Genomic DNA, 27,478 nt, shown 5'->3' with positions numbered 1-27,478 from the left:
CCTGCAGGAATCTTCGAAGGAACTCCTGGAGGAATCTCCGAAGGAACTCATGTAGGAATCTATCAAGGAACTTCTGAGAAGATCTCCGATGGAACTTCTGGAGGCATCGCCGAAGGAACTCCTCTAGGAATCTCCGAAAGAATTCTTGGAGGAATATCCTAAGGAACTCTTGGAGGAATTTTCGAAGGAACTCCTGGAGGAATCTCTCAAGGAACTCCTGGAGGTATCTCAGTACGGATTCCTGTGGGAATCACCGAATTAATTCCTTGGTGCATCTCCGAAATAATTCTTGGAGGAATCTCCGAAGGAACTCCTGAAGGGTTTTCTTCCTCAGAAGGATTTCCTGGAGGAAACTCAGAAGGGTTTTCTGGAGGTATCTCAGACGAATTTCCTGGAAAAATCTTCCAGGAATTCTTTCAAGAAGCTCCGAAGAAACTCCTGCGGGAATCTGCGAATGATCTTCTGCAAGAATCTTCGAAGGAACTATTGGATGAATCTCCGAAGGAATCCATGTATGAATCTACGAAAAAAAAATCATGTAGGAATCTCTCAAGGAACTTCTGGAGGGGTCTCCGATGAAACTTCTGGAGGAATCTCCATAAGAATCCCTGGACTAATCGCCGAAGGAGCTCCTGGAGGAATCTCTGAAGGAACTGCTGCAGGAATCTTCGAATGAGCTCCTGAAGGAATCTCCTAAGGAACACCATAGGGGTTCTCCGATGGAAGTTCTGGAGGAACCTCCCAAAGGAATCACGGAGGAATCTCCCAAGGAACTCCTGGAGGGAATCTCCGAAGGAACTCATGCTGGAATCTCTGAAGAAACTCCTGAGGGATCTCTGATGTAACTTCTGGAAGAATCGCCGAAGGAACTCCTGGAGCAATCTTTTAAGGAACTCCTGCGGAAATGTCCGAAGGTACTCCAGCAGGAATCTTCGACCAGGGCCACCTCAATGTCCCGTCCGGAGCAGAAGCCGCCGCCAGTGGTCGTCATCACGCGGAACCGAAGGGGTATTGATCTGGATGGTTCGGACCGCGCGCCATGTTCATCGAGATCCACCAGAGTGCCGAATGGGATACGGTAGGGTAGTCTCACTCCCGTATGGGACTAGGCATCAACAGTTACAGTCCCCAGAGCGAATAGCTAGATCTGTACTACGGTCCCCGGCAGGACCAGTCAGTAGAAACACCCAGCTGGGGCTATAAACCTTTACCACCGCCGTCGGTCATTACCAACCAACCGAAGAGAACGCACTCGTACTATCAGAACGCTGCCACGCTTGAAAGTCTTGCCGAAAAGGTGCACTCGTTCTACCCAAGCGCCAACCAACGCATGTCAGCAGTAACCGGTCATCATGTCGCAATCCCACCAAAGGTTTCCACAGAGCGGTTCCGATCAACACCTGCCACAAGTCGAAAACGCAGACCACCAATCACTCGGGAGACACGCACTGTTACGGTCTAGCCTATAATCCGACCTTGTCCAAGCAGCTCCCATTGCCGGCGGCACATTTGACCGCTGACGTTACGAACCTCCTCTGCCATCGCGTACACCGAAATACAGTCCATCGCCACTGGGCTGGGCGCGACTGGATCCCTCCAAAGGAGCTCCGTCCGGCGTTAGATTACTCCAGCGATATGGAAGCCACGTGGCCCACCCGGCCATGGTACACACGTGAGCACTCAAACCCTTGGAGGTGGTCCAGAATTTTAACTCAATCCCGCGCGATCGACGCCGTGTAGCTGACCATCTGCAGGGCGAAAACGACGGAAACCTTTCAGCTCCCAAGTACTCACAGCCCATCTGAAGGGATCCTCGAGATCATCACCAGCGTTTGACCGCCAGTCCATCGATCTTTACCTCGGATTAATATCGAGCTTAGCTTGCGACGAGTACCCAGCAGTTCTGCCATCTGTGAACAGCGAGCCTCACGCGACATCCTAAATAAGAAGCGAGTGCATCGGTTCTCTTGTTCCGCTGAAAACATACATGACGTACTTAAGAACACCGAAAACATCTTCAGCAGCTGGTGGTACTTTCATGTATTCACTGCCGGTACGGTCTATATCCTCGCAACATATTGGGCCGTCAATTCGTTCGCCAAGTGTCCGGCGTATGCGACAGCTGCTGAAAATGACTCAAGCTGGTCCGGGTGACGTATCAGGAACGGCAGCCCTCACCGGCCATCAGAGCCCGGCACCTACACCGAGCACAAAACTGCCCCGCAGCCACCACCCGATCGACATCAACCCGGCCGAGTATTCTAAGCTCAAGCTAGATAAGACAGGTGAGACGGAACATGTTAACAAATTAGTAACTATGAATTAACTATTTGTTTTGCTTTTCTTCTAACAGTGTTTGACGCAATCGAATATCCGGAATGCTATGGATCCATCTGCTTACCGGTCATGGACTCCGAGCATGTGTGAAACGTATGAAGCGCAGCAACCGATGATCCGACCGGCATTGGATTACTCCAGCGATACAGAAGCCACCATCGGATCGCGGCCCATCCGGCCATGGCAAACACGAAAGCTCGAGACAGCACTCAAACCCTTGGAAGTGGTCCAGAAATTGCCAACTTTAACTCAATCCCGCGCGATCGACCCGGGGCATGTATGGGTCTCCAGAGCCGTGTAGCTGACCGTCTGCAGGACGAAAGCGACGAAATCCTTTCAGCTCCCAAGTACTCACTGCCCATCTGAAGGGAGCCTAGAGATTTTCACCAGCGGTTCACCGCCAGTCCATAGATCTTAAGAACACCGAAAACATCTTCAGCAGCCGGTGGTACCTTCATATACTCACTGCCGGTACGGTCTATGTCCTCGCAACATATTGGGCCGTCGTCAATTCGTTCGCCAAGTGTCCGGCGTATGCGACAGCTGCTAAAAATGACTCAAGCTGGTCCGGGTGACGCACCAGGATCGGCAATGGTAGCCCTCACCGTCCATCAGAGCCCGGCACCTACACCGAGCACAAAACTGATCCGCACCCACAACCCGATCGACATCAACCCGGCCGAGTATACTAAGCTCAAGCTTGATAAGACAGGTAAGACGGAACTTGTTAACAAATTAGTAACTATGAACTAATTATTTGTTTTGCTTCTCTTCTAACAGTGGTTGACGCAATCGAATGTCCGGAATGCTGTGGATCCATCTGCTTGCCGGTCGTGGACTACGGGCCACGTCGAAACCGTCTCAAGGGCAGCAACCATTGATCCGAGATTTGAATCGACCCGGGTCCCGTATGGGTCTCCGGAGCCGTATCGCTGACCGTCTGCAGGACGAAAACGACGGAAACCTTTCAGCTCCCAAGTACTCACTGCCCATCTGAAGGGAGCCTCGAGATCTTCGCCAGCGTTTGACCGCCAGTCCATCGGTCTTAAGATTCCGAAAACATCTTCAGCAGCCGGTGGTACCTTCATATATTCATTGCCGGTACGGTCTATGTTCTCGCAACATATTGGGCCGTCGTCAATTCGTTCGCCAAGTGTCCGGCGTATGCGACAGATACGGATACGGAAGCCATCATCGGATCGTGGCCCACCCGGCCATGGCATACACGAAAGCTCGAGACAGCACTCAAACCCTTGGAGGTGGTCCAGAATTTGCCAACTTTAACTCAATCCCGCGCGTTCGACCCGGGGCATGTATGGGTCTCCAGAGCCGTGTAGCTGACCGTCTGCAGGACGAAAGCGATGAAATCCTTTCAGCTCCCAAGTACTCACTGCCCATCTGAAGGGAGCCTAGAGATCTTCGCCAGCGTTTGGCCGCCAGTCCATGGACCTTAAGAACACCGAAAACATCTTCAGCAGCCGGTGGTACCTTCATATATTCACCGCCGCTACGGTCTATGTCCTCGCAACATATTGGGCCGTCGTCAATTCGTTCGCCAAGTGTCCGGCGTATGCGACAGCTGCTGAAAATGACTCAAGCTGGTCCGGGTGGCGCACCAGCATCGGCAATAGCAGCCCTCACCGGCCATCAGAGCCCGGCACCTACATCGAGCACAACACTGCCACGCACCCACTATCCGATCGACATCAACCCGGCCGAGTATTCCAAGCTCAAACTGGATAAGACAGGTGAGACGGAACTTGTTAACAAATTAGTAACTATGAAATAATTATTTGTTTTGCTTTTACAGTGGTTGGCGCAATCGAATATCCGGAATGCTGTGGATCCATCTGCTTGCCGGTCGTGGACTACGGGTTACGCCTGAACCACCTCAAGTGCAGCATCCGATGATCCGAGATTTGTATTCCGTACTGGAATGCGATCGTATCCGGGTTGCTGGATGGATCGTGGGATCCTCAACATCGACACAAGCTGTGTCATAGATGTGCACTTTCATTAACTATTCTCCTGCGGCAACTGCCCGCAAGCTGCACCGGAACGGAACTTGGCCTCGGGACAGCACGGATGTTCTGTCGAAAATTCAAAACGCTGTAAAAATTGTAGGGGTTCCGTACTATTTAGTTGCTAAATATATAATTTTCCACGATCCTTTTCTTTATTGATAACTTATTTACATCCAACTGCCATTCGAGGCAGTTATGTATATGTACTTTTACTAGTACATATATATTCTGCCTCCGATGACAGCTGGGTGTAAATAAATCAACATGAAATCCCTTTTAAAACAACCCTAACCGCTGCCTAATCGCCCAAAGCGAAACATATCTAACGTTGATGTAACGTGAGTGTAACAGGTTAGATGGAATTATGCACCAAGCATAAACATACCTAACAAAAGTGTGTCATTCTAGCGTAACTTTAGCCTCACTTTACCCTAACCGTTAGAGAGAATGTTAGTGTAACTATCTCACAGGTTAGGTGCACATTATGCTAAAGTTAGAGTAACCTTCCTTGCTGGGATGCTGGTACAACGTGGAAAACCATGGTACAATATGTACTAGGGTATATAACCGTGGTATACCACGGTCCTTGTACCACCAGTGTGTCTTTAGTATTATCGCACTCATAACCGATTCAGATTGATGACACTCATTTCTGACAGTTTATATGTCAAAAGTGCATTAATTTTTTTCGCGTAACGTCATAACTTGAAACCATCACAAGTTGAGTGCCTCCGTCGTCCGTGGCGAAACGTCTTTTTTTAGGTTTTATCAGAAAATTATTTGGTATTTTGTTATTCGGAACTTTTTAGCATTAAAATAATCATTCCATTGCGCGAGAAACTGTGCCCAATAAGACAGTAGTGATTGCCTAATGTTCTACTCCCAGAAAATACGAAAATCGCATCTTGTGCTCAAACCATGCTAAATCGCAGTATTGAATAAGAGGAAATTTTCGATGCAGTTTCTTTTGGCTGTCGTTCCGCTTCTTTCATATAACTTTTCTATTGGATCGCGGGTTATTTATCAGCCAGACAGGAAGAGTGGTACGATATTCGCGTAGTAGGAAAAGAAAACTGAAACAATTAAGTGAAAAGTGCAGTGATATTGATTAGATTTTTATCTTCGATCCAACTTTGACCGCGGTAAAGCCCCGTCGGATGTATTGATCACAATGTCAAAAAATAAAATAGCGAGTTCCAAACTCGAAAGTGATCACATTGAGATAAAGTCCAAGGTAAAATAAAATCTTCACTGATTGTTCCGGATTTGACAAATTAAAGATTCTTGTTCCCCGGTGTAGTTTGATGCCGAATTCCGACGGTGGTCCCTGAAACGGTCTGAGCAGCACAATTTCGAAGCATTCCAATCGCTAATTGAAAGATTGCACAAACTGGATCGCTCCCAACTACTGGTGTCCTACATTGATCCGCGAGATAATGACTTGCTGCCGATTAACAATGACGACAACTTCGGCCGAGCGCTGACCACTGCACGACCGCTGCTTCGCGTTATTATCCAGCGGAAAGGTAAGTGTGTTTGGGTTTTGCACTTCATCTGGTAGAACATCAATTACTTTTGTTCTTATAGAATCTGATGTAGTTTGCCGTCTAAATAATCATTAGGGTGGTTTAGGAAAATCAAAGTTTTTAACGAGTTACGATGTCCATTTCTTTACCGTTGTTGTAACCGTTTTTCATTAAATGAAAAATAACAATGTTCGTTCATTGCTCACGGCCGATCTTCATTAAATTCAATAGTTATCAGCTAGACTTTATTCCCTGCTCATAATCCAATTTTTGGCAATTGATAAAAAGGCATAACCGCATAGTCTTACTCATTTCTCACTCTAGAAACTTTTTTTTTAATTTTTATTGAAGTTAATTTTTTAATTTAATAAGTGCTCATCAAAAACATTAATAATTAATTATTTGTAATAATGACTTTTTTGTTTTGTTTAACAACGCAAATATTGGAACGGATATGTCGGATCGTGTATGGTCTGTTGGGAAATTAGTACCACGATACCTACGACTTTTATACGGTCTTGGAGTTCTAATCGTAATACGAGTTACGAAATATGATCATATGGGTATCATACATTTTTGTCATCTTTTCAATGATTTGTAGTCTATCGTAGTGCAGTCAGACATAGTTACGGATTTTAGGACACCCTAACAATCAGCAATCAACTTATCTATCGAACACCACTTATATGGAGAACAATAATCTTCATTCTGTTACTACGGTATGCTACGAACAGTCGCACAGCCAGTACGCGACAAACATACATGGTTGGATTATTACTTGCATATACAAACAGTGATTCACTTGCGCTTAATTTGATGCGATACTCGGCGACAGCGGAAACAAGGAAACAGATATGTACGGCATTATGCTGTATATTAAATAAATGCATTGCCACATATGAATAGATAAAAAGTTCTTTGTTTAACGGTATTTGGTGAACTGATTGTGTATCAACGATACAAGATTGTGATAACTGGATAGAGAACACTTTATTTACCTACAATTAGGTACTTGGTGAGGTTCTTGTTATCAAACAATTATTTTGGTTTCCTACGGATGTATTGATGCAATGTGATACGATTTACTTTATAAAACGTTCTCTAACGGTACTTGGATGTTAGTCATATTTTTTGCCTTTCTCGAACTACAAAGTCGTATCGCGTCTTTCATTTCACTTCAAAATTTTGAGTATCATTTTGAATTTGTTAATTTTCTCGTTCCTTCATTTGAAGCATAATTTTGCATAACGACATAAATAAAGGAAAAACAACAATAATTATTCTTCTTCATCTATGGCTCTACACTTCAACTCGAACTTAGTATTATATTAGCATTTCCTTAGTTATTAAATGAAATCTTTTCTATGCCCGCCATTGCATAAGTTGTATTTGTGGCAAGTACAATGGATACACTTTGTCCACGGAGTCGGGAATGTTTCCCACCCGAAAACATACTAGACCAGACCGAGAATCAAACTCGCCATCTACGGATTGGCAATTCTGCGCCTTTGCTCGCAAGGCTAACTGCAGACTCTACATTCCAATTGGACTGGAACTTGATCTACTTTTCAAGTTAGTGTTCCATTTTGGTATTGAAAGCTTTTCTATGCCCAGATAGCCGAGACTCGAAAACATTCTCGGCCAGACCGAACGAGAATCGAACTCGTTATCTCCGAATTAGCACACGTAATTAGCGTGTTTAACATCATCGCTCTACTACTTGGTACTTTACCTAATGAACTACAGCTCCTCCTCGATGAGCCTACGCCGAATGGAGAATCCTTCTCCACTGGACTCGATCCTGAGCCAACCGATTCCAGTCGCAGATCCGGTCTATGTAGAAAATGTGGCGAGGTATTACACGTTGCTAGGGACTGTACGAAGCAACCGAAATGCCTGCTCTGCAAACCGGAGGACTGGAACGACTATATGATGGATGGCTTCCGATGCCCTGCATATAAGTATGCGATAGCGGACGGGATGAATGCAGATCATCCAGTTAAATCTCAATCATTGTGACATCATACGACAACCGAAGCAATAACTGTAACTGGGTGGCGGATTCATCGGCGATTGCCAAGTGATGGTAAAATTCTCTATTCAAGAAGTGAAGTGGTAGATAGCTGTAGCCAAGGTTTCGTTATCGCCAAAATTAACGGGATCTTCGTGTGTAGCTGCTCGGAACAGTGACAAAATCGGAATAATTTTCTTAGACGATTTTTTTGCCATAAATGTTTGTAAAAATGATTTATTGCTGGTAAAATGTAAGATTTGACAAGTCAATTCATTCATCGATCATATAAGAACGAGCTCAGTGCAATTAAAATATAAACGCAATACTTATCTGCAATTCACAGAGGATATTGGGATTGTTTTGTAATCGCAGGTTAATAAAAGAACGTCTGTTCTGCTTGAGTGTTAGATAAGTGAAAATTTATTCAAACAAATTACGTTAGTGAAAAGACATAGGAAATGTATATTGATCATCAATGGTGACTGGTTGAGGATCCTGATAAGTAAGGAGTGCATCAAGGGAACGTCCATAAATGATGTTACGAAAAATTAACCATTGTCAATCCCTCCTCCATTCATTGTCCCACTTTCTGAATGAAATATCTTATATATTGATATGAGTAGTCACAGTTTTAGAAACCCTCTCCCTTCCACTAAAAGCGTGACGTAATTTATGGACGTTCCCTAAGGTAAGGTGGCATCCGTTGATAACATAACAATAAATTTGAAAATAGTTGACCTCCTTAACCCTTTCGGGACGGATGGGTCATATATGCCCAGGGTTTGAGATTGGCTGTAAACAATCACCGAAGAGAACTAGGTCCCCACTTTCTTCAGCAAACATGTTCATCTGGATGTCGGCTACCCAGGAAAAATATTGGAGGTCAAGTTTGACTATACCTTGAAGACCTAGATATCCAAAACCTAGCTAAGATTTTGCTTCTGACAGCTTGTAGACGAATCTGAAATATTTGGATCCTATACAACATTGTTTAATAATTCTGAAGACTCAATCAAGTTTAGTCATCTTGATCGTTGAGACATTTATTTCTCCAAAACGTTATTTAATTCAGCTGACGGTATCTACCAAATCAACCAAGGCTTATGCAAAGTCATCATCATCGCCATATACCCAATCCAGTCCAATAGGCACATGCGCATCATTTAAATCCAGTTTTCTCAATGATGTTCAAGGTATTCCAAAACGTTCCCAAGTTCAACCCAAAGTATCTACCGGACAAAAAAGGCTTCTTGCAAAGTCCTCAACATCGATATGTACCCAACCTGGTTCAATAAGCATGTGCGCACCATGCAAACTCAATTATCTTGAATTCGAGATGTTCAAGGTACTCCAAAACATTCTTGACTTTAGCTCAAGGTATCTACCAGGTCAATCAATCAAAGTTTTTGCAATGTCTTTGGCGTATACTTAATATATCCAAAAGGAATGATGTAAACACAATTTTCGGGAATAAGAGGTGCTCACGGTTAGTTACGGTCCGGTTTTTGGTTGGGACACATTCTAGATTCCTAGATACAATCGCCTCTCAACATCTCGATATTGAAGGGACCATCGAGATAGGGAGAGATCGAGGAATGGAAGGAAAATTAAAGTGGGTACTAGATCCAAAAAAGATCGTTTCTATGAAAAAGGACAACAAAACAAATGTCGTTTACTGTTGTTGATATGTTTGTTATTGTTCAAATCTGGTCTAGTAGCCTAAAAATTTGAACATATCGACATAAGGAGAGTGAATCCTGAACAAAATATGATCAGAACATCATGATACAGAGATATCGAGATAGGGAGGTTATCAAGATGTAGAAAGCCCAAATGTATGTAGATTGAAGGGACTGAGGAATGCATCAACATAGGGAGAGATATCGAGATATAGAACATCTCGATGAGAGCCGACTGTACATACTTATGCAATGGCGAGCATATAAAAGCTTTCAATTAATAACTGAGGAATGGCTAATAGAATACTAAGTTGAAAAGGACAAGTTCCAGTTGGAATGTACAGCCATAGCAAAAGAAGAAGAAGAAGTCGAAGGTCTTCCAAAATGATCGTGAGTTAAGATCAAGATATCTACTAGATGCACAATAACTAAGGAGATGTTTGTGTCGAGCAATTTAGCTGCGGACTTTTTTGTTGAGGCGTATAACGGACTTGGATAATTACATAAAACAATACAACTTCCAGAATAGTTTAGCCAACCGTAAAGGTCTACAATGGCTAGTACAAGTGATGATTGAAGTCATATAAGCTAAATGGACTCACTGGGATATCATATCTAACATCATTCATAAGTTGGATCATTCTAGGTCAAAGTCCTTTTGAAAATTCGGTATTGAAATGATCTGAGCTTCATGACGTTTTGTAGAAATGTAATACAGTCGGTATTGAGATGTAGGACAGAAATTCTTGAAAAATTGTTCGAAAAGACTATCAAAGTAATATTTTTGTACGGCATAATTTGTTCCAACGATTCGATATCGAGTCTTAGAACATCAACTCATGGAGAGTCCACTGTAGCTTTTTTAGGTGATATCCTGCCAGCTCGATGGAACTGCTGGAATGTTTGTGATGTTATGCAGGACTTGGTCGAACGGGTAGATCACATGTTCGGAACTCCAGGACATTTTAGAGAACAGAAAAGACTTGTAGTAGCTTGTAAAAGTAATAAGTACCATTCTATCGGCTCGACGGACCTTCTGGGATGTTTAGCGATACACAGGTACATCTTTCAGGACTTGGTAGAGCAACTAGATCACATGTTCTGAACTCAAGGACGTTTTTAACAACCGAAAAGGCCTGTAGTAGCTTGTAAAAATAATGAGTGAAATACTATCGGCTAAATGGATCTGCTGGGATGTTCAACGATGTTCAGGGCTTGGTTGATCGAGTAGATCACATGTTCTGAACTAATTTGAGCTTAAGGATGTTTTGGAGAAACTAAAAGGCCAATAGTTGCGTGTAAAAGTAATGAGTGAAATCTTACCCGCTCAATGTACCTGCTAAGATGTTCAACGAATACGTCGTTCAAGGCTTGATTGATCGGGTATATCACATGTTCTGAACTTTAGGGTGTTTTGGAGACCCTGAAATAGTTTACGTTTATTTAAAACTCGATCAATTTATGTCTTATGATCACATAGATATTTTTGGATATAAATCCCAGCTTAGGAGATTTTGTTTGTAGACATATTTCCTAATGCATTCGAGGATATGTACTCCAGAACAGTTTGGACGGCCTAGAACAACCGAAAAAGTTTCTCAAAGATCTTGCGGTTATATCAGAACGCCAAATAACAATGTGTCAATGCAAACAAACCCACATCTTGTCTCTTTTATTTCGATGGGGGGAAGTCGGTGAAGAGAAACCTTATCTTTTAATTGCATATTATTCGGCAACTCCGTACGAAACCCATTTTTTTTGTTAAACATTAACAAAAAAAAAAACCTTATCTTGTTAGTTAAGGATTTTTTACCGCTAATGCTTAAAATACTATAAATACAACATTTGGCCAGACACTAACCCCCAGATTATTCAATTCGAAAAGCTTAATCTCTAAAAAATGATTGAATTTTCTTGTTGATAAAAACGGAATAATTTTGTTGACGAAATCGGAGCGTGATAAAATCGGAGCGTGACAAAATCGGAACGTGATAAAATCGGAACATATCTGTATAAGGTTACAGTTAGCTGGAGGCAACGAAGGTACCGTCAGTACATTTCGCCGAGACGGCCCATTAACGACGTCACGTTCTACAGTCTTTCGCTGGCGAGGAACATGAACTGCAGAGTTTGTGAGGACTACTACACTCATAGCGATCACGGTATAGTGTTGAAACATGGCTAGCGACGACTCGCAGAGAGATAAGGACTAGCGAGCGAAGATGGAAGACGAAGGACTTAACAAGGATCTTTTCATCGAAGCACTTCGAGTTGACAGCGACGAGGAAACTGGAGCCATTGAACAGCCGCTAGAGAGGCTTTCAAACAGGATATTAAAATCAACAAGTAAGTCCAACTGCTTCAAGCAGTTGTGCAAAAAAGCCAACACTGATCCTTGGGGCAATACTTATTTCGCAATAGCGAAGCGTCGCCAGCGGTGATGTGTTCAGACAAACTGAAGATAATCGTTGACGGTCTTTTCCCGCAGTATGATTCCACAACGTGACCGCCTACACCGTACGAAGATGAAGAAAGAGTCGCACTTGCAGGTATGCAAGTCTACAACGACGAGCTGTCAGTGGCGAAAGGTCTCAAAATGAAGAAAGCTCCGGGTCCGGATGGAATTCCAAACGTGGCTCTAAAAACTGTGATACTGGCGTTTCCAGCTGCAGTTTTTGTTTGGCCAATGTCTTTATGTATTGTGTGATCTCCTTGCATTTTGAATAGCCGATGTATAGATGGCGAATTGGTTTGGTGTACCCAATGGTTTGAAAATTTCTAATATGTTTTCGACGGTTGTAAGTCAACAAGTAATTTTTAATGGATCCGTAAGTTTAAAAAAATCTTTTTTGTTGTGATACAGGAGCAATGTTTGGCTGGTTTAATGTATTTATAGAAAATAATTGCAGCAGTGCTCGAGCTTCTCTTAGTGCTGACAGGTGATTACTTGGTTTTTGTATATCAAATTATTAAATCCAACAATCGAATGCGTTTATTGTGGAAACAGAAAAAAAATCTCTGTTTGTGAAAGTTCTAGAAAGGCCAAGGTGTTACCCGAGTAGAAGAAAAAGGCTCAAAAATATCTACATGGATATGATTGTCTATCTATCTATCTATATAAAAATGAGTTTGCATTTCCTTTGAAGCAATATAACTCACGAACGGATGGGCCGATTTGCAAGTTTTTATCACTAATCGTATAGCTTCCAAATTTGACGGGGAGAGATGAAAAATTATCAAAATGCAATATTAGGGCGAGTTGGGAGCAAACCCAATGCGATCCAAAAAATGATCTAGTTTGCGGCACTACGATGAACTGACAGTTAGAATGCAAAATAATACAAACCCGAGCGAGATCGGGTACGTTCAACTAGTAAGAGATAAAAGAACATGCGACAAATATCAATTGTTTGCACTAAAATATCATGAGGAGATCAATTTATGCTATTTGTAAGAAGTGATCAATATCATGTGCCATTCCCAATTTGGTTCTACTTTATTGTCACTTTTTATGTCTTTAAACTTCTCAATTTTGATGATAAAATGTCATTGGCAATGTAAAATATTTTTCAACATTGTTTCTTATGCGAAACACACTTTCTATAAAACATGTAATCTCGTCGAGCAATGTAAAATTTAAACATTTTTAGTAATATAGTAAAAGTATCATAAGTAATGTAGGCGATGTTGTACTAACTGCGTTGAAATAAATAATTTTGATCGAAAATTAGACATTCATACATTCTAACATATTTTCCATTGCTGATTTAATCATTTTAAGGTTACTTTTGAGCATAATGATGTTAATTTGTTAATTAAAAATGTATAAATTTTGTCTTTAAGAAAGCATTACACGGACGGCTTGTTTTCATAAGAAATTGCAGACATTTTTAAATGTAGAGCCATTTGTTAACCCGAAGCTTAAAAATCTTTTTCTATTTAATAAAATCATTGACAATAAACCTATCTATCTGTGTGTAATTTAATATTGTGAATAAGAACAATATTAATTGCAGAATTTAAAGGTGACCCATCTTTCCCCGCTGTTTGATCCATCTTACCCCGGTATTTTTTGATTAATAGAAAAATAGACTTCTACTTTAATGACTCAAAAATAAATTGAAGTTTTTGTTATTTCATACCCCAGGCTTACAGATTATGAGCTATATTTATAGATCCACATAGAAAAGTTGAATTAAAATGTTTTTGTTTTGAGGCATTCAGGGTTTGCCTTGGGCGACACATCTTGCCCCATCATACCCTACCTTGATATTCAAAAGATACTTCGGTTCAATTTTTTTATATTGTTGCCTGTTCTTTTATCTCTTATATCAATCAAGTCCATATCAAGACAAAATTTTCAAAACGACTTATCTGCTTTTGTAAACAAAGATTCAAACGACGATTTGACGAATCTGATAGCTCTCCCACGCAAACCAACACCACCAATAGGTAGATGAAGGTTTCCGCTATCTGTTGATGGTGTTGGTTTGCGTGGGAGAGCTATCAGATTCGTCAAATCGTCGTTTGAATCTTTGTTTACAAAAGCAGATAAGTCGTTTTGAAAATTTTGTCTTGATATAATGTTATGTTATTCTGTTCATTGCTTCTGCCCGGGTAGTGTTGGTTCGCTTCTCTCTTAATTTGCCTATCTGGTAGTACGAACTAACGACATGAGTGTTTATGGTGAAACTGTCCAGAATCCAAATAATTTTCACCTCGCATTTTCAGAGACACCAATCTCAACAAAAAGCAACGAATAAGTCATCTTTTTATTTCAGCTCCCCCTTTTCAGATTTGTGTAAATTTTAAACATTTCATAACATACTTTCAATAAACATCAATTAAATGTTATTAATTCTTGTTTGTGTTACCCTGGGTGGTGCGGATAGAATCGGTTTGGTTGTCAAACTGAAGCCAAAATTTTCTATTGTGCCGGAGCCAAACATTGAAGATTGTGGTTATGTTCGTTTCTGATCTAATATTGAGAAGTATTGTTATTATTTTGGAAAAAAATAAAAATAAACTTTGTTTGAGTTTTTTATTCTTTGTATCAAATATTCTCACATTATATTTCCAGTGGAAAATTAGTGGGATGCAACTAAAAGCACTCGTTACGAAATTTCACGAGATTCAGCAGCTGATTGGAGCATGAATGTATGTAAACAATCGTAAAGTCATGTAGAGTCTAGCGCATTTGTGCGCTCTCATGCAGCGTGGAAAGAGAAATTCTAAGAGCGGGAAATGTTTGACAGCCAAGTAACTGCAAAATAATTTTGTTTATGGGAGTGATTTCAAAATATCCCTCTGCTGACTTGAGCGCAGAAAAGCGGCTCTATCCGCAGTACCCAGGTGTTACCTACACGCTTAGTTCACTTTACCTATTTATGGGTACTTGATTCACCCATATTTGGGTACATCATAGTTATGGGTGAAGTATACCAATAAAGTCAGTAAAATTCACTTATAATGTTGGTGAAGCTGCATTATACCTATATATGGGTGAATTAATTTACCCATATTTGGATGAAAATCGAAACATTTTCGATCAGTCGAGATCGAGATCATCATGGAGAGCAGTGTGCTCCTCCTCTCTATAGATTATTATTATAGGAATTCTTACATTTGAAGATGTATATCTCATTTACCGGTGAGTATTCAACTGAATAATTAATATTTATAGCCAGAAGTACTTTATTTTCACCTTCCACGTACATATTTTTCCATAATTTCAGATTGTTTCCGGCCGGCTTCGACCACTTGGAAACTTCATTCTGCAGTAGTGGAGGCAACCATGAGAAGAAATTCGTCCTACTGCATTTGATATAGGAAATTTCGATGAAAGGTGAATTTGCGACGGCCATAAAAAACCGAGAGATGTTAAATCTAATTTAAAACTTATTTTATAGATGGACCTCGGTCCAATTGTCCACGGTCAACAATTGTCAACTCAACTGGTTGTCGACCATTGAAATATCAGCTTCAGATGTCCAGAATAATACGCAACATTAGCTATATTACCAGTAGATCGCTAGCAAGGACCACATCATTCTGTTTCAACAAACATAATCCGCTTCAACTTCTTCGGTTCTGCGGTTTTACATCGGAACATCTCCCGGTATTATATATCAGTAATTCCTGAGATAATTCTTAATTATAGTTCATTACCCCATTGTAGTGCACCATAAATATTTTTTTATAAATAAAAATGATTTTCATCACGAATTCTTTTAAACATTTTTGCTTGATATTAACAAAAAATCCGAACAATTAATATGTAATTCTGAATCTCTCAAAAGACCCCGCGTGGAAGCTCAAAAAAGTACCTAAATTTGGGTAATATTCACCTATAAACTGTTCTTATACTCTGGGTGGTGCGGATAGAATCGGTTTGGTTGTCAAACTGAAGCCAAAATTTTCTATTGTGCCGGAGCCAAACATTGAAGATTGTGGTTATGTTCGTTTCTGATCTAATATTGAGAAGTATTGTTATTATTTTGGAAAAAAATAAAAATAAACTTTGTTTGAGTTTTTTATTCTTTGTATCAAATATTCTCACAGATAGTATTTTTATGTTGAAAAGGCGAAACCGTGATTTGAGAGGAATCATAGCAATCCAAAAGATCGGACGCGATAAATTTTCCTCCTGTCATTTTTCAGATGTTAATAATTTTGCGAATTTCGGCAGTGTTTAATTAAATTAGATAGCATATTATTGGTTTTAGGTTTGGAAGTTTCAGTGAGAGTGAGAGTGAGTGAAAATATTAATTAATCATTTAACAGAACTTTTGGACTAGAAAGGTAAGAAATTTCAAAATTAAATATTTTCAACTAAGGCTCCCGTAAAAATTTTGGATTTGAAATTCGGCGAGTGATTAATTAATCTAAAATATAATTACGTTTTATTCAAGTGAAATATTATTATTGACTATTGATTATTTCTCTTACAATATATCTGTTATACCAAAACCCGCGTTATCATATTCACAGTATTGAAATCAAAAATAAAGGAAAAAACTCGTTTAGTTACCAAAATATAATACCCAATAATAATTCCCTAATTCCTTATTATCTTACACTTAATTTATTTTGGTTTTTTTTTTTCCTCTATTTTTTTTTCAAACTAAAAAGGGTGCTTGGTGGCCTTGTGTCACTGCTTCTGCCTCATAAGCAGGAGATTAAGGGTTTGATCCCTGGCCCTTTCCAATTTTCCTATTAGATAATTTCGTTAATCATATAACTCAATCTCTTTGCAAATCAAATTCTCATTGCTAGCAAGTATGATTCTAAATATAGAATTGTTATAAAAAGCTGCCTGTTACTTAGTAGCAGTAAATAAAATGTAAAAATAGATTGGTATTCATTTGTACCCGCATACGAATGCTATATACGGTCGCTATGCTCGTGCAGGCCTCATACAAGTAAGAATGTGTGAGGTTGATGTGCGGGTAGCGATGGTGTGGTAGACGTGTGCGTGGTATTAGAATCCAATAGCATTCAAATTCTAATTGTAAAAAATGAATCCCATTAGAATTCACTTTAATACTTTCTCATTACTCTAGTACTTCTAATTCTCATTCATATATTCCTATCCCATAGATCGCATCACTTACTAAAGTGAATCCAGATAATATATCCCTTCATACTAACACAATATCCTATCCTAAGACTATCGTGGAGATGCAGAGGTATACTCGGTCTCTAGTAGCAACGAGAGTTGAACTAATAATCCTTCCTTCCCTTGATGACCGTAAGGACGTGGCCGGCGCCGTAATTGATTTAGTAAAATGCATTGAATTTCCGAAATTTGCACATTGAGAATGATAGCTAAACCCAAGCTCCATTCAATTGGTTCTCTGTGCAATTTCGCAAGTTCTAATCAATCACGGAGTAGCAACTACGAATTGTACGGTTTTCCTGCTCATGCTCATGCTCTATTTTCTTTTCAAACTAATAGTTTTTCATTCAATTTTGTTCATAGTATTGAAGACATATTCCAAATTTTATCAACTAAATAACACAATAAGAAAATCATTATTCAAAATAATAACAAAACAAATCAAATATTAACAAATAAACGTTAAAATAATAGATAAAAATAGAGTGATTGTTTGTTATATCTCTGACAAAATCAAATAAAAATAAAAGGAATTGAATTTTTATTTTGTGAAAATGAATTATTCAGTAGAAAAAGCATTTTTCAATTATAAAATTAAAGTTGTCAAAGTTCCTGCAGACGAAAACTGCACGTTTTACTCAATTGTGCAACAATTGACTAGTTGGAGTATGTTCACCATTGAATTTAAGGAGATGGCAAATACATTGAGAAAACAAGTAAAAGATTATTTATGGGATCATAGAGTGGAATTGAAGGACATAATAATGGCAACAATGCAGGACGGTATTAAAGAAATACCAGAAGAAAATAGTGAAGAATAGAGAATTTCATACATAATCTTGCTACAAATGGTACATGAGGAGGCACTGAATGATTTATAGCTATCAAAAAGATTTAAAAATTGATATTAAAATATTTAATCCAATTTATGAACCGTTGTATTACCAGTTTGGTAATGAGTCAAAAGGAACAATTGAAATTTACTATAATGGAATTAATCATTATGAAAGTGTTTATAGTAAAAATATAAGGAAAGAGGAAAACTCAAGAACACTTAAAAATGTAGAAATGAAATCGACAGACGAAGGAAAAACTAGGAATCATGATGTGCTGGATGAAATGAGTATGATGGAAATTGTTGAGAAAATTGATGTTATCAATAAAAATTTCTATTGTAATGTTAAAGAGGGAAGAATAGTTGCGAAAAGGATAGTCAAGGGACCACAAAGCTTGATTTGGTCGGTGTGCCATTAAGTAAGCAAAATTTCCCCGGAATTACCAGAATTCAAACCAATTACAATTGCTCTACAGACAGATATTAAGAGAAAGAACCTACAGGAACAAACACTTATTCCATGCACAGAAATTTGGATGGCAATAGCAAACATTACCGGAATGAACATTAAAGTATATCAAGAAAACACGAAAGTAAGGATATTTGTTAATGACAACCAATTAAAAAAATGACATAGTATTATTTGAAAGTACCATAGATAACGAAATACAAATAGATAGTGTGGATAAAATGTACTTCAAAAAGGAAAATAACATTTCCTGATATGTAATGTGGAAAACAAAAAGAAAGAATCAATGGTCGAAGACACTACGGTTAGAAATAAAGAATTATAATATCAGAATCAAAGAAGAATGAATTCCAATATTTTCAAAATAGCAAGCTTGAATGTGAGAGGCTGCTGCCACAAAAGTAAGAGAGAAGAGATAGACGAAGAATTTAATCAAACAGGAATAGACATAGCGGTATTACAAGAAGCAAATATAAAAGGTATGATGGTAGAGACGAAACATTATGAATGGAATAAACTAAATTTTTCCACAAAATAATGAATAGGGAGTAGTGAAGGGGATGGGAGGGTTTCCAAGGGGAGGTACAGGAAAGCAATAAAGCTAATGAAATTTTACATGAACTTTGAACGCTTTTAAAGAAGGGATCATCTATGGAAAAAAGCACAGTTTGATTGCTTTTTTATATTTCTTCATGGGAATTTTCTTATTTTTTTGTTGCTCTTTATTGATCATTTTGTGGAAAAAAAAGAAAAAAAAAATTTTTTTATGGAAAAAATATATTTATTTTGTGGAATATTTTGTAATTTTTTATTGCTAATATTGATTTATTTATAGAAATTTTGTATTTTTTTTCGTGGAACATTTTTTTTATGGAGAATTTTTCTTTTATAATTGCAATTTTTGCTTTTAAAAGTGCTTATTTATTTTTGTTTTGTGGAAAAATTTTAATAATTTATGGAAATTTTGTTTTATGTATGAAAATTTTATATTTATTTATTGCTCCTACCCTGATTTCTTTATTTGCAATTTTCTATTTTTTATGGGAATTTTCTAATTGTTTAGGGGGAGTATTTATTTTAGTCATTACTAAAAGCTAGGAAAACAATGAGAGCGGCAAAAGATAAAGGAATGAATATGGAATGGTTCAATGAAAAAATTAATATTAGGAAACAGGAATACAAAACAACAGTCAATGAACACTACGAGTAAAGAATATTGAAATTTTACATGAATTACAAGATTATGAAATTGGAGATAGAGTTAAAAGATCATACAGATATTTAAGACAGTTTACAAGACAAAGAAAACCAAGAAATCCATTGATAAACATGAAGAAATGGGTAGAAGAATTAGAATTAACAGAAGGACACCCAATCATAATTCAAGAAGATAAAGAAGAATTAACGGAAGAACCAAGTAGAGAGGAAATAAGAGATAATTGAACTAGCAAACGGTAAGGCAACAGGATTAGTTAAAATAAGAAATGAATATATTAAATCTAGAGTGCTTTGAGAGTAGGTCGTGTGTGCGGGGGAGAGTCTCTCTTTGCTTCCATTCTCTTCCGATTATTACAAAACTATACTAAAGTCTACTTCGGATTTTTTGGCAAATATCTGAAGACAATAGCTTTGTCTAGCGTGCTGAAGTGAAAATGTAACGAAACATGTAAAACTAGCTAATCTTTTAGCTAAAGAGAGCGCAAGCAAGGAGATCCTCTCTTTTGCACATGCGACCTGTTCTCAAAGCAATCTAGAAATATAGTAATGAGGAAAATATAGAAGAACTATATCAAATTATAAGGAAAGTATGGATAGATAACAAAATACCAAAACAATGGAAGACATCAGTTCAAATTCCAATTCCAAAAAAGAAAGGATAAAAAATTCCAACAGATTTTAGACGTATAACTTTAAGTATTTTAGGTGCAAAATATATGCTAAATGGCTTGTAACAAGACTGAAAAAATATCCAGGAGATCCAGGATTCCACCAAGCAGCTTTTACACAAAACAGATCAACTGATGATCAAATATTTTTTGCGAGAAGATATATGGAAGAAAATTTGAATAGTGGTAATAATATTATTTTAATGTCAGTGGATTTAAAAAAAAACATTCGACTTTGTTGATCTATCATCAGTGGAACATATATTGAGTGCAGATTTGTTCGTGTTTTGCATTGAGCGTTGAACGATCGGAGATCGCGTCCAAACGTGTTTTCTTTAGTAAGCAGAACGATCGGCCGGTCAACGAAAATTTTGTTGTGCTTTGTGCGGTAAGCAGAACGATCGGCCGGTAACCGAAATTTTATTCTGCTTCGTGCGTGTGAGTGAATTAATTATAAAGGTAAAGTTTGAATCGAATCCAGATATGTTTTCTTCAGTAAGCAGAACGATCGGCCGGTCATCAAAGTTGTGTTCTGCTTTGTGCGGTAAGCAGAACGATCAGCCGATCACCGAAATTGTGTTCTGCTTTGTGCGGCCTTTAATATAAAAAAAAGTTTTGTTTTCATCGATCAAACTACACGCAATACACGGCATACCGTTTACCAAAACGAACCCTGCCACACTCCCTACCCCATATATCCAACATCCCAGTGATTTCTCGTGGAAGTGCAGATGACTCGTCGGCTTCTATCAAAGCGAGTATCACGTCAACAATTTCCTCCCCTTTCCCTAATTGACCTGCATTCGGACACGGCCGGCGCTGGTATTGCTTATTTTTGGGTCACCAGTTCTTACACATTGAAGATGATGTTAGTCCCAAACATCATCTGTTGGTTCTCTGTGTAATTACAGCTGACCTGGCAATAACGGAGTAGCAACCGTGGGCGGTCAATCATGCTCATGCTCATGCTCATGCTCATGTATCAAATATTCTCACATTATATTTCCAGTGGAAAATTAGTGGGGATGCAACTAAAAAGCACTCGTTACGAAATTTCACGAGATTCAGCAGCTGATTGGAGCATGAATGTATGTAAACAATCGTAAAGTCATGTAGAGTCTAGCGCATTTGTGCGCTCTCATGCAGCGTGGAAAGAGAAATTCGAAGAGCGGGAAATGTTTGACAGCCAAGTAACTGCAAAATAATTTTGTTTATGGGAGTGATTTCAAAATATCCCTCTGCTGACTTGAGCGCAGAAAAGCGGCTCTATCCGCAGTACCCAGCTTATACTGAAACACCCAAATATGGGTAAACGATGATTCACCCAAATCTAGGTATGTGCACTTTTTGGCGATTTAAGGTACTCTTCACCCATATTTGGGTGAACTGAAGTAAGCGTGTAGGGGAATATCGGTATTTTTGTTTCGATATCCGATATTTTTGTATCGATATTTTTCTTTCAATATATCGGTCATTTCGATATTTTTGCTTTCGATATCATTATATTGAATCAGAATTAAGTAGCACAAAAAAAAACAATTGCATTATGTTTTGTGAAAGAATGTACTTCAACATGGTTTCATATCCATGTTGCTGTATTTTTAAGGTGACTCGGGGAAGCACTACACACCGTGTTATTTTTTCTGTCTTGTGACTCTTTATAGCATTATCACCTCGTAACTTTGGAGCCGCGTATTTCGGTTTTTAGTTGTTTGATGTAACTGTAAATATATCAGCAAGTAGGTGGAGAGTAAACACGCGCCGCTGATACTTTTTCAAAATCATATTTGTTGTAGAAAAAAAAGCATTCAATGATGAAAATGATGACGATTTGATGATTGTTTGTGCTTCTATTATATACGTGAAACGAACCGAGGGAAGCACAAAGTGGACTCTGGAATTAACTAGACACTGTTGAAGATCGCGGTAATAAAATGATGGTTTTCGGAGGAGCGTTGGAATAAACGTTGTTTTTCGTTTGGATGATGGAATACGAAAGAGACCGACAGAGCTCGGTCTGTTTATTTTATAATCTTTTGACATATCGAATGCTATAAAGTTATTTATAGCACATACACGCTTAGATAGGAATAATCAATTTTAGGATATACAGTATACCCCCGCTGATCCGACAAATGTATGGCCGGACTAACGGGGTTTCTCTCGTTAATCCGACTGTCAAATCAATACAAATGAACCAAAACGAAATCACAGCACAAATTTGAAAACTGACAGCATAATGTGTTTAAATGGATGTTGATACTTTTTAATCCGGAAAATTCCGAATTAGCGAGATCCGGACTAACGAGTCGTCGGATTAGCGAGGTCCGGATAAGCGGGAGGATACTGTACATCACTTCCCGTCACTCTCCCACTGATCTTATGCAACGCAAATAGTGACGTCACTATTTGCGTTGCATAAGATCAGTGGGAGAGTAAAAGAGAGAACTAGTGGCACGCAGCGCTGACCTGCGCCACCTTATAGTAAAATCTAGCTCCTCGCCTTTAACGGTTTAGAGGTTTCTTCTCTATAAGCCATTTTATAGAAAGCTCAAATGATAGGAGAGCTAACACTAATATTTACATTTTACAAGGAACATTTGCGAAAATGGAATGAAATGATGATGATGATGATGAAATGATGATTGCATGCAAATTTACCAAAACAAAGACCGAGCCGTTCACTCAAAATTTCGATCAGCTGTTCGAATCTGTCTCATAAAATGACTTATAGCGCGGATGGTGTGAGGTGTGTGCTACCATCAACATTGTTCTGGCAACTCAACATTTTGCATTGACACATCGTTGTGCACCATCTGTCATGCCACTGGCCCTTGAGTCCTTATGCTAATTCAATCGTATATTTGACGTGTTTCTATGATGAATTAGATGAATTTACTTGAGAAATTAGGAAGACATTTGTGATAATGGAATATAGACGAATCCAAGTAAAAATAAGAAAAAGACACACGACGGTGTTAACTTTGACAGATCCTACAGCACAGCATAGGAAGATCATTTTAAAATGCTTATAATAAATTCTAGACAAATTGTAATTAAAATCTGATTGATGTACAATACGGAAAAAGTTCCGAATTACATATTTAGGCTTATCTCAATTTTTTGTATATTTGCCAAAAATGTATCTATCATACAGTTCGGAACTTTTTCCGTATCATACATCAATCAGATTTTAATTACATTTTGTCTAGAATTTATTATAAGCATTTTAAAATGATCTTCCTATGCTGTGCTGTAGGATCTGTCAAAGTTAACACCGTCGTGTGTCTTCTTCTTATTTTTACTTGGATTCGTCTATATGCCTCGTAGAAATTAAAAAGAGTTTCTTTAAATTATTGCTACGGGTTTTCTGATGAAAACTTAGTTTTTTTTTTGAGGAACTTTTTGCGTAAATTTTGAAGAATGTCCGTGAAAATCGATGAGAACTCCCTGCTGAAATTCAGAGGAATTTCATCTTCTTCTTCTATATACATAAAAATGAATTTCTGTCTGTCTGTGCCTTATAGACTCGGAAACTACTGAACCGATCGACGTGAAAATTTGTATGTGGAGGTTTTTGGGGCCGGGGAAGGTTCTTAAGATGGTTCGAGACCCCTCCCCGCTTTGGAAAGGGGGGCTCCCATACAAATGAAACACCAATTTCTTCATAACTCGAGATCTAATCAGAAAATAAATCAATTTTAGGCGAAACGAAGTTCGTCGGGTCTGCTAGTGTGAAATAAAAAGATAATTTCTCGTGGAAGTTTAAAAGATTTTCCTTTTTCAGCTAAGAATATTTCAATAGAATGGATTTTCTAAAAAAAATCTAAGTTTTATTTTAACATTAAATTTACACTTTCAAAAACTTCCGTGGTCGCAGAGGTGAGCCAGCCAAGGGCTGAACGCCTCTTAAATAAAAATAATAATAATAATTACTTCCGTGGAAATTCCGGAGAGATTTTTCTGTTGTCAAAAATCAAAATAACCCGAAGAGAAATACAGAACAAATGTCAGTGAAATTTCAGCAAATTTCTCAAAACTTCAGTGGTTTATTTTTGTCGAGCGAACGGAAAATAGTGAGATCAGTATCATGCCGAAAACGCTGCCGCTACGACGAACGCCCCCGTCGATGATTGTTCTACTAGCACACTCTAGAAGCATATTTTATTTTGTAATAGAAAAATAGTTATTTCTAATAATTATTAACTACAACAAATATATTCTAAATTGAAATATCATATGATTTTCCGATATATCGATTTGTTAATACCAATATATCGGTGATATCGATACTTTGATTCGATTATTGTAAGCGATGTTGAATAGTAGACACGAAAGACCATTACCTTATTGCCGTAACCCTCTGCGCGTTTCGAAGGGACTCGAGAATGCCCCTGAAACTCGAACTACGCACATCACCCGATCCATCGTCGCTTTGATCAACTTTGATGTCAGTTTATCCGGAAATCCGTGTTCGTGCATTAGCTGCCATAGCTGGTCCCGATCGATTGTATCATATGCGGCTTTGAAGTCGATGAAGGCCCGATGCCCACGTAGCGTCTTTTCAACGCTGCGTGCACACGGCGTTAAAAGGACGCATGTGTGCATCGGGAAAAAGCGGTAACGCAGCGTCGCCGCACCGCACCGATGCACACCTGCGTTTTTTCAACGCCACGTGCACGCAGCGTTAAAAAAACGCTACGTGGGCATCGGCCCGAATAGATGATGTGTGGGCACGTTGTATTCGCTGTATTTCTGCAGTACTTGGCGAATGGCAAACACCTGGTCCGTGGTGGAGCGTTCGCCCCTAAAATCCGCCTGGTACTGCCCCACGAACTCCCTTGCAATTGGTGCTAGTCGACAGCATAAAATTTGAGAGAATACCTTGTAGGCGGCGTTCAACAATGTGATTGAGCGGTAGTTGCTACAATCCAGCTTATCGCCCTTTTTGTAGATGGGACACACGACACCTTCCATCCACTCCTGCGGCAAAACTTCCTCCTCCCAAATCTTGGTAATGACCCAGTGCAGCGCTCTAGCCAGTGCCTCACCACCGTGTTTAAATAGCTCTCCTGATACTTTATTCTTCATTCTTTATTCTGTATCATTTATTCTTTATTTATTATTGACTATTCAACCACTCAAACTCAACATGGTTGGTACAATAACTCGTATGGTTGAGATTTATTTCATCACATAAATTTCAGCCTTCCGATACATTTCAGATTTCTGATCAATTAACTGCCTTCTGATATTTTCAGCCTTTGGGGATTCCCGAGCAAGAGAAATTAGCTCAATAATACCTAATTCTGTTATTGATACCATACTCTGTTATGAACTAGCCCTGCATAAGAGGTAAAATACCAAAGTGATAATACCAAAAATTAATATGCACAATACTTGAGCCATAACATACTCTGTTATTAAATTATATTTCAATACCAAATGCATAACCAATTATTATTCGTTTGGTAATGAAATAGCTAAGCATGTTATGCCTCAAGTATTCTGCATATAAGATTTTGGTATTCTTTTTTGGTATTTTACCTCTTATGCAAGGCTACTTTATACCAATTTATGTTATTGAGGCCGTCGCTCCTGCTCGGGTAACCAATTATTATTCGTTTGGTATTGAAATACCTAAGCACGTTATGCCTCAAGTATTCTGCATATAAGTTTTTGGTATTTTACCTCTTATGCAAGGCTAGTTCATATCAATTTCTGTTATCGAGGTCGTCGCTCCTGCTCGGGTTTCAGCCTAATAAGTATTCAGCCTTTCGAAAGACACCCCCTTTTAACGGTAAAAATAGTAACATCAAAATGAAAATTATTCATGCTGTCGATAAGAGCAAATCGAATACATATTTTGATTTTAGTTTCCGATAAAAAAATATGTAATCAGTTTAATGCCATTTCACCTAATTTGAAAATCTATACAGCTTCTAATCTTCTATTTGATCTTATTATGATGTCAAACAAATCAAGTTTTTTTTAATTATTTTCCTCTAGGAGACAGCATAGAAGAAATCACCGGATATGGAACCATTAGGCCACGAAATCTCATAAGTAGCATCCTTGGACAAACACCTGTAAAATCTAAAAGTCTAGCTATTTCGAATCCTCATGACTTCCGACAAGTACGACCTAATAAATAATATTATATGCAGAAGACTTAAATTCAAAATATATTATTTCAGGTATCTGCAATTATTGATGTTGATATTGTGCCAGAAACCTGTAGAAGAGTTCGTTTACTAAAGCATGGCAGTGATAAGCCGCTTGGTTTCTACATCCGGTAAGTCAACGTAAATATGATTAATCATGGTTACACATTACTATCCTAATTATTCCAGCGATGGCACATCAGTCCGTGTAACAGCAAATGGTCTGGAAAAACAGCCCGGTATATTTATCTCCCGTTTGGTGCCTGGTGGTCTGGCGGAAAGCACCGGTTTGCTGGCAGTAAATGACGAAGTCCTTGAGGTGAACGGCATTGAAGTAAATGGCAAAACGTTGGATCAGGTCACCGACATGATGGTGGCCAATAGCTCAAACCTGATCATCACGGTGAAACCTGCTAACCAAAGAACGTTGGCTCCTCCGAGACGTGGTTCCTTCTCACGCAACAGTCAGCTATCCGGAGGTTCGCACCAATCACACCACACAACGGGTTCGGAGGAGAACGACCAGGACGATCAGGACGAAATACGAGATCTTACCGGTGCCGCCACTCTTGAAGAAAATGCGTTGATCACACAAAAAGATGGGGTGCTTCATTTGTGAGCTCAGCAACAGTGATCAGATAACTTAATTTCAACCAGCACCACAATTTACCTTCTAGAGATGCCTTCCCACAACAGCCTCCACGTAAAATGTATAAACAGCACACTATTGTGCGTCAATCGTGACTCAACTATTTAGATGTCTTTTTAGACTATTTGTGTACCAACTTATAGATAACTGCTAACAGTATTGCGTAGACCATTCCGTTCGTTTTATATTGTCTGCATTTAGATTATGAGATAAAAGTTTATATTATCTGTTAAAAAATACAGTATATGCATTTGGGAAAAATCAGACCCAGGAATTA

The 27,478-nt window shown here is 38.8% G+C and overlaps 1 protein-coding gene and 1 pseudogene across 1 annotated transcript; both read left to right on the top strand.

Moving 5' to 3' along the window:
* Nucleotides 1–835: 835 nt before the first annotated feature.
* On the top strand, nucleotides 836–4,390 carry LOC134225420 (rho GTPase-activating protein 100F-like; annotated as a pseudogene).
* A 680-nt stretch (nucleotides 4,391–5,070) lies between these two features.
* LOC134225419 (partitioning defective 6 homolog beta) lies at nucleotides 5,071–27,478 on the top strand. The gene is made up of 5 exons (XM_062705480.1): nucleotides 5,071–5,595; nucleotides 5,662–5,887; nucleotides 26,398–26,525; nucleotides 26,586–26,683; nucleotides 26,742–27,478. The coding sequence occupies exons 1-5, from the start codon at nucleotides 5,533–5,535 to the stop codon at nucleotides 27,169–27,171; spliced, it is 945 nt and encodes a 314-aa protein (XP_062561464.1). The 5' UTR covers nucleotides 5,071–5,532; the 3' UTR covers nucleotides 27,172–27,478.

Source organism: Armigeres subalbatus, chromosome 3 (genome assembly GCF_024139115.2).
Source record: "Armigeres subalbatus isolate Guangzhou_Male chromosome 3, GZ_Asu_2, whole genome shotgun sequence".
Classification (NCBI taxonomy): Eukaryota; Metazoa; Arthropoda; class Insecta; order Diptera; family Culicidae; genus Armigeres; species Armigeres subalbatus.
This window is presented reverse-complemented; position numbering and strand designations above follow the sequence as displayed.